Consider the following 16,300-nt stretch of genomic DNA (forward strand, 5'->3'; position numbering starts at 1 on the left):
TTTGCTCCTTCACACGAGTTTCCTTTCAGCTTGATTTATTTTTGTCTCTGGCAAGTACAGATGGATGTTTTCTTTCAATGTACTTCAGATTGTTTTTAGAGCTAATGAATGTACAAGGTGTTCCTGTAGTAATTCAGGCCGGTGATGACTTGTATTAGGCTTATTAGGGCTGACAGGAGACTCGAGACGTCAAGACTTACATCTTACTATAAACTCTGCTAGCATGTAATGAGATGCTGATGGGTCTAGCAGACCTTCTACACGCAACACACCATCTATGAACTTGGATGAGGCTTTCGTCGCAGTCTACCTGTCAGAAGACTACAATAGAAGCATGCACAAAATGTTTTCGACTTTTCCTTGCATTTGTAAACAGCAAAGTTGTGTAATGCATTGAGGGAAATGCATTATTATACTTCACATTAGTGTTAATTTCGTCAATGAAAACAAAAAATAATAATTTTGTCAACATACATTTTTCACCGGACTAAAACCAGACTAGACTAGACTAAAACCCTTATTAATAAACAATAACTGGGACTAAATCAGTATGAATTTTTGTTGACTAATGAAGACGAGACGAGAATGTACTTCACTTAATAAAAACTGGACTAAAATCTATGGACTTTTTAAGTTCATAAACAAAAACGAGACGAACATTATATGATTTTGTAAACTCTTGTCTTTGCTAATCTGTCACGTTTGTGACACTGTCATGTGACACAGTGACACACACCCTTTCAAATCTGAAGCTAGCGAGCGAAACATGCAGAAACAAACACATGGGACAGACAGGAGTTGGATTCACGGTAAAGTTATAACATAACATTAATCCAACGGTTATAACGTTCCAACGATAATGTTAATCGACTGCTAACTAACGCTAACTTACTAGCTCATAGCATGGAGCCATAGCCACTTGTTGATATACTGTAATTGTGTGTGAAGTTTTTTGTTTTGTTTTGTTTGTTGTATGTGAAATAGTTTTAGATCCGAAATGTTCAACATAATCTGCTGACAAAAAAATATACAGGGGTAAAATGATTGTCCTGACTAAAACTAGACTAAAACGTTGACAGTTTGTGTTGACTAAAAATAGATGAATAAAATTATGTTTCTTTGTACTAAAATAAAGACTAAAATGATAGATTATAAGGTTGAGTAACAATGATAAAAACTAACAAGCGTGATTGAAACTGGACTAAAACTGAGACTGAATTTAAAAATGGCGGATAAAATTAACACTACTTCACATTAAAGTTTTTTATTTTGTAATTTTTAATGGGAAAAAGAAGCCCCACACATTCCTCTGCAGCAGCCTGTCACTACTTGGGGGCACGAAGATTAGTCAATTTATGTATGTGATCTCATTATCCCGCAAATGATGTTAGTACAACATAAAAGACGTCATGTTGAAAATATTCTCAGAATGTTGCCCTTAAAAAGTCGAATGAAGTGCATTTCCCTTAAGAACCCCAAAGACTCAAACTGTTGAGGTTGGCTCGAGCAACACATGCTTGTGAGATCCCTGCTGGTTTCAATCAGGACTTTCCGAAAATAACGACTGAATTCCCCACTGTCCTTATCCCACATGAGTAACTGTCCTCTGTGTCTGCTTTGTTGCAAAATTCTACACCATTCACAAAGGTGCATGGAACTCATTAAAGTTCATGTGTGAAACTTTTTATGCCACTGGGAACTTGGCAAGTAATGCCATGTTATTGCATTATTTGCGTTTTTACTTCTTTTTTTTTTCCATTACAGTCTGTATCGTAGATAATATTATATGATGAATCAAGGGAATATGTTGCTTTGTGCTTTTTACTAATAGTAATGAATTAACTATAATTATTATGATTTAATTACTTTTTAGGCTTGAAAATGTAATCATTGGCCTAACCTACAGAAGCAGTGTAAAGTGTTGCCTTTACCGTTTGTATTCAGTACATGAAGTATCTTGCCAATCAGATTTCATATTTACAAGTAAAACAATGGCTTTTCCGTTCCAAGCATAAACCTGTGTAAGCGGATGTTTACAACTTTACTAAAAGTGGTTGTTAAACCATATTATGAGCCCATGAAAAAGCAACTGCCGCTGGGGGGCAAATTTGCTAATATTGTGGTGAGGCGAGTTTCTTTCATATATTGCTGATGTGTCCTAAACGGATGGTTACTCTATACAGTATTTGTGTCTATGTTTACAGGAAGACACCATGTCTTTTATTGAAGTAATGAGTTATATGTGGGAGGTCGACAATGCCGGTGGGGTATTAACTCACATCTGGCGTCCAGACAGGAGTTGGGTATACCTGTGGATTTAGATCAGCTCAGATCTCGCTGAAGCTTCGTATCAGTTGACTAATTTATATCAGAAATATGGAAAGATAACAGTAGTGTTTGGATGGACATTGGTTGTGGTTGTATTGCAGTCATTCACTTTTTTTTTTTAATAGGAGCTCGGCTTTCAATGGGAAAGCAAGAGGCCTTTGAGACCTTTATCACAGACCATGATGACCATCACATCATTGAAGACAACAAGAGTCTGCTCAAACAGAGGTAGTTCCAAGACTCAATATGAATTCAAAAAATTCATAAGCAACTGTGAAGTCTCAAATTCCAACACATTTAAAGAAGAAAGAAAGAAGCGTCTCCTCAGTGTTCTACAGTCTTTAAACATGTTGAGATTATGTCTGAGCTTGAACTATTGAATAGAACAGGGTTAGTTTATTGTTTTTACTAATGTTTTTAAAGGGGACGTATGGGAAAATGTACTTTTTAATTGCTTGTATACAAATATGCCAGCCCATCAAGTATCAAATAACCAGCCATTCTGAATTTTGATGTCACAAATTGACTAATTTACATAATGCTGCCCATGACTTGGCATTTAGGCAAGTCAAAGAGCCGCCATATTAATTAGCAAATGGCCAAGAACCAAGCTGAGTTACGGCGTTAGAAGCACAGAATCACAGATTCTAATGTTTTGCACTGAAATGTTTATGTGATGTACAATCTGATCTGATCTAATTAGAAAACATTTCACACCTTTACTGTTTAAAACAGGTCAGCAGAAGCCAGAAAAATGGGAGACCAACTTCATGTCGCCAAACAAAAAATCAGTAAGTTGCTTCCATAAATGAAATAATAATGCTATGTTTGGGTCAAATTTGCCTGATGAGATAGCTTCATGCTAATATTCAGACCTGTATATTCCAATGAGCTTCATAACACAGTTAAGGTTCAGTTTCATTGGCATGAGTATCTTAAATTTAACTATGTACGCACGCATACAACACACACACGCACACACACTTTTTCCACTTTATGGTACATGCTCGGTTGTCCATCTGCTAAGCTGACACGACAGTATGGCATACAAATACCACAGTTAGTGGTTCAACTGTGTTGTAAGTTCACAACATGAACTTGTAACTTTTGAAAAAGAGTCAAAAAAAATTCAAAAACAAAAACACATGCGATCATCATCTTGCCCTATTGCTGTGTTGAAGCTCTGGACACTGAAGTATTGTGCTCTGCAAGTCTCCATATTATTGCTGTCCTCAATACACAGAGACTCATTGTCCTGATGTCCTCCATTATTGTTTGTTGGTGTGTCTCCCAAAAACACTCCACAAAAATGGAAGACATACTGTGGGCATGCGACTAGTGTAAGGCTCCATGTGGCTCACATTTTCCTACCCCATTTTTGATGCTGTGACAACATATTTGCCTTTTTCTCAAATTCTTACATTTTTGCATACTTTCCACTTTAATGTTCAAGATCATCAAAATATGTTAAAAAACAAACATAAAAACAGACCGAGATAACCCAAGTAGTCATAAAATCAAATCATATTGTGTTTGTGGAATATGAATTTCAGGGGGCGACCATTTTGCCACTTGCTGTCGACTGAGGATGACATCACAGCTGCTCAGGGCTCAGGTAACGACCAATCACGGCTCACCTGTTTTTGAGGTTGATCATGTGACATTCACAAGCTTAGCTGTGATTGGTCATTACATGAGCCCTAAGCATCTGTGATGTCATTTTCAGTCAAGTGGCAAAATGGCCGCCTACTGAGATGGATCGAAAGGGGTGGATTTTGCTGTTGAATCCATTATTTTTGGGTCGACTTCCCCTTTAAGATGTAAAAGCTTTTTTGCATTTGGAAAAACACCCAGCAAATGTCTTGGTATTGTTAAATATTACTGCATTATTCGACACATGGAGCCGCATTCCTTCAGGATGAGGAGTGTTTTTAGTGGACGGTGGTTGCCTCTTCTGTCTGGAAAGTGGTGCTGTAATATTAAGCTCCGTGTGCTTGCCTGCCATCTTGGAAGCTCTGCTTGGAAACTAAATGCAATATTTGTCTCCTGGTTGATGTAGAGCGTAGAAATGGTGCAATATAGATAGAAGCTTTTTACTGCTTTATCCGTTGGATGTTTTCAGCTTTGGGCTCCAAATCAAAGCGAGGAACAGCAGCCTCTGCAGACATTTGTCCAAACATTTCTTTGGTTTACAGGATTATTCTTGGCTACTTTGTATGGTCATGGAATCGAATCTTGCCGAAGGAGCATATGTTCTGAGCACTTACGTCCAAAAAGTGCACAGACATATATTTATTTAGAAGGATCTTAGGTTCACGTGTTGAACTGTATGCATGGCAGCAGGATGTGGAGAGGAATTCTTGATTTGTGCAGCAGACGTGGAGTATTTATGCAATACACGCCCATATAGAGCTTTTGGTTTGGTTTTGAATTCTCACAAGATTAAACATGACTACTGCTCCTTGAGCTATTATCACAGAATGTGTGTCCAACCCTCACTTATGTATAAATTCAAACTAATTCATTTTTAACAAACAACTGTTGTATGAAGAATGTACTTGATGTGTCTTATGACATTTGATCACTTAACACCCGTGTTGAGGATTTCAAATTACAATCTATGTTGACTTAACAGGCTATTGATTTTTTTTTATATGCACTTCAGTCAACACTCACGGAAACTGGATAGCATTTATCATCATGATCCCGTCATGGTAATCATGCAGCATTATAATTTTAACCACCAACCGACAAATCATTCATGTGGCTCATATCTCGAAACTGTTGCTGTACATCCACAACATGACTTCTGAGAAAATGAGAGGGGGCTTTATGGATATACCGCCCTCAGAGATGACCTGGGGAGGTGAAATGGATGGACTATTGTGTGATGAAGCATTGCACATTTCTAGTAATTGACACTAGGAATATAACAATAATGGCAATATTGTGATATCGCGATGTTAAAATTGCCACAATTTTGTCGTCGTCATGTCACGATATTTAAAGCAGCACATCTGTTAAAAAGGCGAGGTTGTATTTCATTTATGCATTTCTAGAATCATTAGTAGTAGTAGTAGTAGTAGAAGTGCAGTTTAATTTTAATTAGGAATGTTTTGGCCAATGCGTTGGTTTTCACTCCAATAAATCAGTCATACTTTCTATATTTTTCAACATCTCTGTCCAAAGTACAAAAACATTACTTATGGCCCACTTCAGTCAAACAAAACATTGTGAACTCCATAGACCATGATACTTTGCACCGCTGAGCCAATAGAATCACATGACAATGAAAATTTCTCCATCACTGCTGTTATTATGTATAAAAACACAATATTGTGCTTAATTTTCCCAATATGAGCTTTTTTATTAGTTTGTTATTTATACAATATCATGAGTGTTTGTACATTATCGTGAGCTTTTTTTATATGGCCAATAGGGGTGTGAATTGCCTAGTAGCTTGCGATTCGATCTGTATCACGATTCATAGGTCACGATTCGATTCGATACCGATGAATCCCAATACGAATCTATAAATAAATGATTGTGATTTTTTTTTAAACTCAAATTAAGAAAATACTAATCAATAAACTTGTACATGTACACTGTAAGATTTGTATGAAAATGTACTTCAGGCTTATAAACTGTGGTCCACCGTATTTAACAAACAAACCAATCACATTTTAAGGAAGGCTTAATGTTCTATTAAGATAACATTCTTCCATGCTTTAAGTGTGAACCCTAACTCTAATTAAGACATTTTGTTGAATATTTCCATCCAAAATGTATCTTTAAAAATCGATTCGGCTGCATATTGAATAGATACGAGAATTGTGCGCGGTAATATCGCAATATATTGCCGAATAGATTTTTTTTAACACTGCTAATGGCCAACCCCCCCACAATATCGGGATAATTATCGTATTGTGGGGCACATATCGTGATATTTATCGTGCCGCGATGTTTGGCTATCGTTACATCCCTAATTGACACCGGTGAAATTAATCTTTTGTTGATTTCTTTTATGTTAGAGTGTGTAAAAATAGCCATTTTTTGAGGTGTTTTGAATATGTCATCATAGTTATCCTTGCATTTCATCCTAATTCATTTACTCTTTATCACCCAGCTGTTTTTTTCTACACAGTATGTATGAAAATAGATATATTATAGCTTCAGGTCAGCGGATGAGACATCGAAACGAGGAACCGAAATATTAAAATCTGAATGATTCCAGGAGAATCTGAATGTTAGTCCCAGTCCAGATGGATTCTCAAGACTGGATGTTGAAAATCTTGATGGCTCGCCGAGAAACCATGACTACGATGCGGCCTGCAACAAAGATGAATTTGAAGTATCAGTAACCCAATTGTGCCTAATGCCAATGGCACCTGTAGCATTCAGTTTAAAGGTAGCCCAACAAAGACAATACATCCCACAATCTAGGTTTCAGAGGTTGCACTGCAAGCCTTCAACTGGCTGCAGGATCGCTTAACAGAGTCATAGAAGTGCACCGTCTACATGGACGAGACCTGTGGGATTGTAATGGAAACTCACCGCAGGAGATCCTGCCATCCAATACCTTGAAAAGCTCTCACTCCTACACATAATTGCCTCAGTAATTTACTTGTCTTGCTATCTGATATACTGTCCGTTTCATTTCATCTGAAACTGAAATTGCTTCCTTTATGGTTAATATTGTTTATACCCAAGTGTTCCTAACTGTGATTGAGTTCAGTTGGTTAACATTTACTCGACAGTCGTGGCTGGGAGATTGTCGCTCATATATGAAACTCAATCTTCTCATTTGGGGAATTCAAGCTTTTAATTATTGGCAAAGAGAATGACGAAAAGATGACTTACCCATATGTTAACCTGGTGTTAGTCCCACAAGTGAGGCAATTATTTAAATAGCCTTTTGGATGATGCCTGCCTTCTCACTCATATTCTCTCTGTAATGTGAAATCATTACAATTACATGCAGATCTGCCACCCCGGCTGGTGCAGTTCAATTATTTTTCCTGTGTCACTTTAAATCGGGTCGTTTCATTTCTTGGCACGTTCATACTGGTGTGGTTTAGGAATTTTGGCATTGATCTTATCATCAATGAATGTTTTCATGTGTCACTTTGCTGACAGAACACAATTCTTCCTGAGTCTTGGCTCAGTCGTGACCTCAGTTCTCATTGCTTCCATACATAAATTGGAAGGCTAATGTTTCTGTGGTCGTATGTGGTGTAGCACTTTTGTAAGCATGTCCATACACATATTTTTCCAATGAGATTTTTTTTTGTTCTAGGACAATCCTAAGGATTTAGATGTCTGTTCTCTTGTTGTTTTGACACTCCACTACACAGTAACACATGTCTGCCTTAATGGCAGATCGAACTGATGTGACATCCAAACATCAATTATTAGTTTGACAAAACTAATGATTTGACATTTTGAACACTACTTTTAACTGGATAAAGTTAAACAGCACCTCATATGGAACTTAAACTAAGATCTTCCAGACCTTGCTACTGGCCTGAGACTCTACTGCCCACATGGCTGTGGCAAAATTCACCTGATTTGGATGTAAACTCTTTTGTTTCATTTCAAATCCATTGTGGTGATGTTTAGAGCCAAAACTTGAGAATTGTATGTATGTCCCAATATTTATGGACCTGACTACCACCTTGTCAGTGAAGCATGGTGGCGGTAGTGTCATGGCGTGGGCTGATGCATACTTCAAAAGCAACCAAAGTTCTTCTTTTCTTTGGTCCTTCCTCGGGTCTCCTGACGGCCTCACGACTCTGGCAGGAAGTGTTCGGTTTAAGTGAACGTTATGGGATTTTTTAATAGGTTTTAGGTGAACTAATGAATACACACACACTCGCACACACGCACACACGCACACTCACGCACATACAAAAAAAAAAGCAATGATGATGACATGTCAGATCGGTAAAATTACCGAATGAACAATACTGAGCTCTCCAGAAAAAAAAAAGCAACCAAAGGGTTTGTTAAAACACAAAATATAATCTTATGCAATGTCAAAGTCAGTCACCTGACGGGAATCCGATTGAGCATGCACTTTACTTGCTGAAGGCAAAACCGAAGGGAAAATGCCCCAAGAGCAAGCAAGAACTGAAGGCAATTGCAGTAGAGGCCTGTTGGAGCGTCACCAGGGATAAAATCCAGAAACTGGTGATGTCTATGCATTTCAGACTTCACTTAGTAATTGACTGCAAAGCGATTTGCAAGCGAGCATTAAAAAGTCAAAGTTTGATTTATGATTGTTAATTTGTCCCGTTTTTTTTTTTTTGTCCCTTAAAAAGTGTGAGAAATATACAATCTGTTGTAATTCCTGCGCCGTTCACATGACTTGGATGTTAACACCCTCAAATTAAAGCTGAAAGTGTCTGTTACATTTCAAATCCATTGTGGTGGCATTTAGAGCCAAAAAGATGAGAATTGTGTTGATGTCCCTTTATTTATGGACCTGACTAACTGACAAATATAACATGTACCGACCACATGGTGCAGTGAAACAAAACAGTGCGTCTCAAAGAAAGATATTTCCATTCAAGAATAGGTTTATACGTGTATTGTAGATAACTGCAATTACTATGCTGTCTCGCATGTGGAGAAACTGGCAGGTAAATAAAAAACGAATTAAATGAAACTATCCCGGGTGAAAAGTAACATTTCCACAGATGTTCCATAGGATTGAGATCAGGGCTCATTGAAGGGAACTTCAGAATTGTCCAATGTTTTGTTCTAAGTCTTCCTTGGGTATTTTTAGCTCTGTGTTATGGATTGTAATCGTTGTGGATGACTTATGACTTTTGTCTGAGACCAACCTTTCTTACATACACATTTCACTTCCGAGTGCCTTGATAGCCTTGCCGTTTCATTTTTAGCCTGCACAGATTCAGCACACCCAGCAGAGCAACTCCAGAACATAACCAAGTCTCCTCCATTTTGCCTTTTTGCGATTAAATATGAGAGATTTGCTTTAATGTACATTATGTGCGTTAGGAATGTCAAAAACGTGCGAGACTGTCATTATCTCAGAAATATTGTTGGAAAATATTTCATTTTCATTCCATTTTTTCATATTTTCTTGTTGTCAGATGAGTTTAAGAAGCAGTTGGAAATGCGCCGAAGACAGATGGCTGCTTATGGTATGTTTGTTGTGCATCCCCCAAAAGAATCCAAATATTAAAATTCCGTTGACTCCCCCTCCTTACCATTCTGAACGCTTTTACTGTACTGTGATGAACATGCTGTAGGTGTGATTGGAAATCACAGAGACGCTGGGGAGGAGGTGGATCCAGTGGAGGAAAACCTGCGTGCACACATCGAGCAAGAAAAAAAGATGTGAGCGTCATTCAACTTATGTTAATGAGCAATTACTCCTAACTAATTCTAATACCTGTATGTGTTGTGCTGCTCATACCTTCAATTAGTTACAAGAGCACCGCTTGCCACTTGAAAGCGTTGAGAACTGAGATTGAACACCTGCAACTATTGTTGGAGAGGGCCAAGGTCAAACTCCACAAGGACTTCCAAAAGTGGTGGAACGAGGAGGCTTCCAATGTGCAGGTGATTGAGCTCATCTCTCTTCTCAGCCCATGTGGAAAGACCACAGAAACTACAGCAGGGGACACATAATGGTTAAATCAGTGTCAAATCTCAACTACTCGAGAGGGCCTTAAATGTGTCCTTTTGTTGATGGAAGTTTTTTTGCACATCAATCGTGGCCTCTAAGGACACTTAAGTGCATGTAAGTTGATATGCATATGTCCCTGACTTTGGAAGCCTTTATGGCGCCAGTGTGACCCTTACAGCCGCTGTTCAACATCATACAGGAAAGGTCCTTGGCCATTTGTCATTTGTTGGAGGAAATATTATGCATTCATTATAGGACAGGGGTCTGCAACCTGCAGCTCCGGAGACACATGTGGCCCTTTGGTAATTATCCTGTGGCTCTCTGTGGATCTTTATTTTATTTTTTTAGATAAAATATTCTTTAAATGAATTGATTTAGATGAAGAAAAAAAAAAGAAGAATTCAGAGAGAGAGAAGATTTCAAAGTCCAAAATTTTAAGTTGTCAGAATAAGAGACATGAAAGTTAGACGAAAAAGTTTTAAAACTGGCCTAAAAATGTCAAAAAAGGAAAAGCTAAAATTTACAACAAAATTTCCATGAAAGTGCCAAAAATGTCAGAGGAAAAAAAAAACAGGAACAAAATTGTTCAAAAAGTAACCACAAAATGTCCAAAAACAAGATAAGAAAGACAGAAAATTACCATAAAATATATTTGGAATTGTAAAAAAAAAAAAATAATAATAATAATAAGTTTTAAAAAGTCAGAAAATTAATTTTAAAAAACAAAACAAAACAAAAAGGCAGAAAACAAAACATTCAAAAAGTTACTATAAAATGTCCAAAAACAAAAGAAATCCCATAAATTACCATAACATATACACAAATTGCCAAAGAAAAAAAAAACTTTTTTGAAATTGAAGCAGAAAAGAAAATGTTTACAAAGTAACTATATAATGCCCCAAATCAAAAGAAAACCCGAAAATTACCATAGAACATAGGTGTCAAACTCCGGTCCTGGAGGGCTGCAATCCTGCAGGTTTTGTTTGGAGGTTTCCCTTTTCCAACATAAGCTGATTCCAAACAGCAGAATTGTTATGAGGCTTATGCAGAGCTTGCTGCTGAGCTGATCATATAAACATCCAAGACCTGCAGGACTACGGCCCTCCAGGACCGGAGTTTGACACCTATGCTATAGAATGTGTACAAAATTGGTGAAAAAAAGATAATTGAGAGCAAAAAAGGCAGAAAAAAATAGCCATAAAATTACCATTTACCCATAAAATTGCCAAAAGTGTCAGAAATTTGACAGAAAAGCAGAAAAGTCAAAAAAAAATATGAAAAACAAAGTATGAAAAATCTACAAAAATAAATAATCTAAAAACTGAAGAGAAAAGTTAGTAGAAAATGAATCTCATATTGGATGCTGCATATTTTTCTGTTATGATGCAGCTCTAATTAGCTCTTGGGTCCAACTCTTAACACACTGTTTCCTTCATCACTAAATTCAAATGTTTTGCGGCTCAAGACAAATTTTGTTGTTGTTGTTTATTTGGCCTAAAATAGCTCTTTTACAGTAAAGGTTGCTGACCCCTGGTAAAGGATTTATGTTAAATAAACATTTGTTTTTGTATTTGTTTTCTGGGGAAGTTTTACATCCTGTCTATTTAAGTATTTAGTTATAAAACTGTGTTTAATAGCGTGCTTCATATATAGCAGAGTGAAAAGTAAGGATTCAAATGTCACATTATCACACAGAAGTCTCACTCATGTCCGCAGAAGAGGTAGTTTACGGCCATCTGACGAGCAGACATGCTGGCATATTTGAGACTTTATCATCAAAAACAAATGCATACAATTGAACTCATACAGATGGTACGTTGTCCTGTAAATGGGCACCTTGTTTTTTGGAAGTACATGTGCCATTGATTTAAACAATGAAACAATCACTGAAGCCAGTGTTATTATCGCTCATTAATTTCTCTCTGTGGCATGTGGCATGCATCATGCATAGGAGTCGGAAGACAAAGCAAGATCCTCGTGTGCAACCTTGCCGCCGTCCTCACCCGGCACTCCAGGCTTTGAGTGAGTTTCTGTCATTCATTCTTCAAGTCAATGTTCACGATCTTCGATAGCAGCCTTTCCCAAACTAAATCATCCCAGGTCAGCTTTTATGAGGGCCATAATTGACGCAGAGAAGAATGCTATAAGCTTTTTTACAGATTATCAAGCAGGCAAACGTTTTCTTGTCATATGGTATTTTTATCCAGATTTATGGCTTTATTGTATTAACATTTCTTTTAAATTGCCTTTTACACATTTGACACCATGCCTACAATGAAGACCCAATTTTACTATACACGCGTGGACAAAATTGTTGTTCATGAAAGAAAAACTCATGTGGTCACAGAAATAAATGAATCTGAAAAAGTAGTAAAAATGTCTAGAAACTTGACAAATAAAAATCAGAAATTTATTTTGAATTGTGGTTCACCAGATTTGTTTATTAAAACAAACTTGTGAAACATTCCTGGACAAAAATGATGGTACGACTAGAAGAGATTGAAAATCATTTGACCATAGGAACATGTTCAACCAAGGTATGGCCTCTATTAGCATCACAATCAGATGGCCCATTTAACTCACTTACTCCCAGCCATTTTCACTGAAGCAACCCCCTTTGCTCCTGGCTGTTTTACTAGATTTTGACTGATTTATTTTTTTGCAAAGCCCACAGAATATTGTGTTCGATTGCTATAAAAACATGGAACCTACCAAAAGAAAGATTAGTCTCTTCTTTCATCAGGAAAAAAAAGTTTATTTCTATCCGTTTCTGTTTTGCAACAATTAGCATTAGCATATAGCTACTTGTAAGTTTCATCATTATTCATAAATCTGTTTAAAACAGTGGGCGAAAGAGCTTTTTGCAACATGGCTCTGGTTGATATCTTATACTCTGCGGCCACCTTCTGGTCGTTTTTGTAATAATTACCATTGATTCAAGCATTCTCTTCAGTTCAGAGGCTGCATCAAAGCCCTCTGTATGCTCTAGCATAAAAAACATTTAAAAACAAACAAACAAACATATAAATACATCTTTGGGAGCATGGTAATATTTAAAATAGAACGTGATTTAAATCCTGTTGAACATCTGTGGAAGGAGTTGAAAGAAGCAATGGTGAAAGAACTCATCAAACCTGAGACAACTAGAGTGGCCCAGAATACCTGCTGAGGTGTGCTGAAGTCTCAATGAAACAAAAAAAATCCTTTTGATTGCACTGACTAAAGGTTGTGCAATAAAATAATAGGTCAAGAGTACCATCATTTTTGTCTAGGCCTGTTTTATACGTTTGTTTAAATAATTATGTTGAACCAAAATTCAAAAGCAATGTCTTATTTTCATTGTATTTTTTGTTACTTATGTTTTTATTATATAGTTGATGTCATTTTCAAGTTATTTTTGTGACCCATGTGAGGTTTTCTTTCATTATTAACGGGGGGTAGCAACAAATGTCCATGTGTGTATGTTTTCTATCACGCAAACCGTCCTTTCAAGGCTCTGTCTATTCTCAACATGGCGTATTAATGGCTTTTGTTTCAAAAGAAGAAAAGGCCTGACAACAATGCTTTGTAGTATTAATTAGTTTTCTGCTAGTCCATAATGGCAACCATGTTTCTAGGTCTCCTGTTTTTTGGCTCTCCTTTCAAAATGTTTCAGTAAGCAATCAGTATTTCATTCTTGTGTTAAGACATCCAATCATCTGTTTTCTATCCCAGATGCCGGTGGCTCAGGGCACATATAGACAATCATTCACACTCACACCTTAGGGAGTTTGGAATCTGTGAGGATGCCAGAGTACTTGTAGAAAACCCATGCAAGCACACCAAATTTCATAACACATCTAACTGCACTTTAGTTCATTATTCATTCAGCATTTACTAGATGTTGGAAATGTGTCAAACAAATTGACCATATTTTCATTATTACTCCCTCTTGTGGTCAAATAGATACATGGCGGCAATATCTGGTCCGAGGAGCACTGATAAACCTCGGTCAGCAGACGGAGACTGCTCAAATCAGGACTTGAGGTCAGCCAGTATCTCTGAACTCTTATCCAGTATCTTGACTGCATTAATACGGAAGAGGATTAGGGCCAGTGAAGAAAGAAAAAAAAAAGTTTGGCATGATTCTGACGTTATACTCAGAATTCTCACTTTAAAGTCAGAATTCTCACTTTAATCTCAGAATTCTCACTTTAAAGTCCGAATTCTGACTTTAAAGTGAGAATTCAGACTTCAAAGTGAGAATTCTGACTTTTTTCTCAGAATTCTGACTTTTAAGTGAAAATTCTGAGAATAAAATCAGAATTCTGACTTTAAAGTCAGAATTCTATGATTAAAGTGAGAATTCTGAGAATAAAGTCAGAATTCTGACTTTTTTAGTGCTACTATTATTCTCACTTTAAAGTAAGAATTCTGAGAATAAAGTCAGAATTCTCACTTTAAAGTGAGAATTATGTGATTAAAGTGAGAATTCTGAGAATAAAGTCAGAATTCTGACTTTTTTAGTGCTACTATCATTCTCACTTTAAAGTAAGAATTCTGAGAATAAAGTCAGAATTCTGAGAATAAAGTCAGAATCCTGCCAAACCTTTTTTTTCTTTCCTCACTGGCCCTAATCCTCTTCCGTACATTAGTGTTCATAGAAAATGTGTCTTTTTAATGCAAATGTCAAATTTCTTTCCAATTTAGAGCCCTCATTCCCAAACCAGCGTGGCCCAATACGGTGCAAAGGAAACAAGAGGCAGAGTTCACTTCTTCATCAGAGTGGAGGTAGAAGAGCCCGGCAACCAGAATCTTTCTTAAATTGTTGCTAAATATTTCTAAAAAATATTTTTAAATATTATGTTATTGATGGATATGAAGAGATAAAAACATGCATCTGCTTTATGGCCATCACTGGTTTACTTTCCAGTGTCAGGGAGTTGGAGTCGATCCCACCTGAATGTTGGCTATACACACCAGTCTACACTTTAGATTGGTCGCCAGTAAAGCACAGTGCACATGGAGACAGACAAGCATTCACATTTACACAGCAGCAATCAATCCACTCAATAGATTCCATAAAGGGAAGATCAAAATCATCTTTGATTTCATTTTGATGGTGTATCATAGCAGGGATAAGCGGCTTGACAAGAGACCTTCAAGCATACTTGAATTATACATGCTTAATTTGTACAAGCTTTGTAACACACATTGTGGAAATAATGCATGTTACATATGTTTGAGGTAGCTAGTCTTACAGCTTTTAAAGCAATATTACATTTGGTTTAGATTTGTTTTCTATAGAAATTCTATTATACTATATAACATTTCAAACTTCTGGAGACAGAACAACCCGCAACCATAATGAGGACACGCGGTAAAGAAAATGGATGGATGGATGATGGAACAAGAGCTAAATGGAGCAAAGGGCTTTAAAATATTTGCCTCTAAAAATACTCACTCACATTTTGAAAGTTGCGGATTACTTAATGTATGCCACAAAGTTTTTATTGAATAAAAATTATTCATGGCAGCACAGTGTGGCGTATAGTTAGTGTGTCTGCCTCACAGATGAGAAATTTGAGGTTTGACTCTGGGCAATCCTTTCTCCCGGTTAAGTTTTCATGGTCTGTCTTTGCTTGCCTGGATTTTTTTCCAACAGGTACTCCCCCCCCCCCCCCCAAAATGGTAATGTAAAACAATGTGCATATTGTCAATTAGCATATTGTGTTGGTGTTACAGAGCCCTTTCCAAGTCTTCTCTTTCACCATCTTCTATCCCCCTGACTGGAGACCAGCAAGCCGATGCAGACATCCTGGCCTTCATCAGAGCCCGGCAAAACCTCCTCAACAGAGCAGGTAACATACAAACACACTTCCACAGTATAAAGTAGTGATTCCCAACCACACCAATGTGCCACAAGAGATCATCAAGTGTGCAATTAAAAAAATATCCAATTACAATTAATTGGTCCAAAAATTGTAATTGACCATGTATCTTTGTTTACCCATCTAACCTGTGTATCCACTATGTTAATTTGTCAGTAAATTGAGAAGGGGCAATTGTTATTTCATAATCCTTTTTGTAACGTTTTTGTTTGGCGATATGCCTTGGAATTTTGAAAAACCAAATTTTAGGATTTCTAATACAAGTTCACCCAGCTAAAGTCCTTTACATCAGAGCCCTACCCAGTCACTTCAGGTGTGCCCCAGGGCTCTATCCTGGGTTCCATGCTTTTCATTATCAACCTCTTCCTGATTGCTTCTATCTTTGTACAGACTTGTCACCAACTGCAACTCTGTCCTCTTCAGCCTCCCTCACAAGTCCCTCAAT

At 37.1% G+C, this 16,300-nt stretch overlaps 1 protein-coding gene across 1 annotated transcript in view; it reads left to right on the plus strand.

Moving 5' to 3' along the window:
• kif6 (kinesin family member 6) overlaps positions 1-16,300 on the plus strand; it is a 60,920-nt gene that overhangs the window by 40,417 nt on the left and 4,203 nt on the right. Inside the window, exons 14-22 of the mRNA XM_077583575.1 lie at positions 2,454-2,556; positions 3,064-3,119; positions 9,447-9,497; positions 9,606-9,693; positions 9,783-9,918; positions 11,937-12,007; positions 13,931-14,011; positions 14,675-14,755; positions 15,710-15,825. Of these exons, the coding sequence (XP_077439701.1) occupies positions 2,454-2,556; positions 3,064-3,119; positions 9,447-9,497; positions 9,606-9,693; positions 9,783-9,918; positions 11,937-12,007; positions 13,931-14,011; positions 14,675-14,755; positions 15,710-15,825 (783 nt within the window). The remainder of the gene's footprint in view (positions 1-2,453; positions 2,557-3,063; positions 3,120-9,446; positions 9,498-9,605; positions 9,694-9,782; positions 9,919-11,936; positions 12,008-13,930; positions 14,012-14,674; positions 14,756-15,709; positions 15,826-16,300) is intronic.

Source organism: Vanacampus margaritifer, chromosome 1 (genome assembly GCF_051991255.1).
Source record: "Vanacampus margaritifer isolate UIUO_Vmar chromosome 1, RoL_Vmar_1.0, whole genome shotgun sequence".
Taxonomy (NCBI): domain Eukaryota; kingdom Metazoa; phylum Chordata; class Actinopteri; order Syngnathiformes; family Syngnathidae; genus Vanacampus; species Vanacampus margaritifer.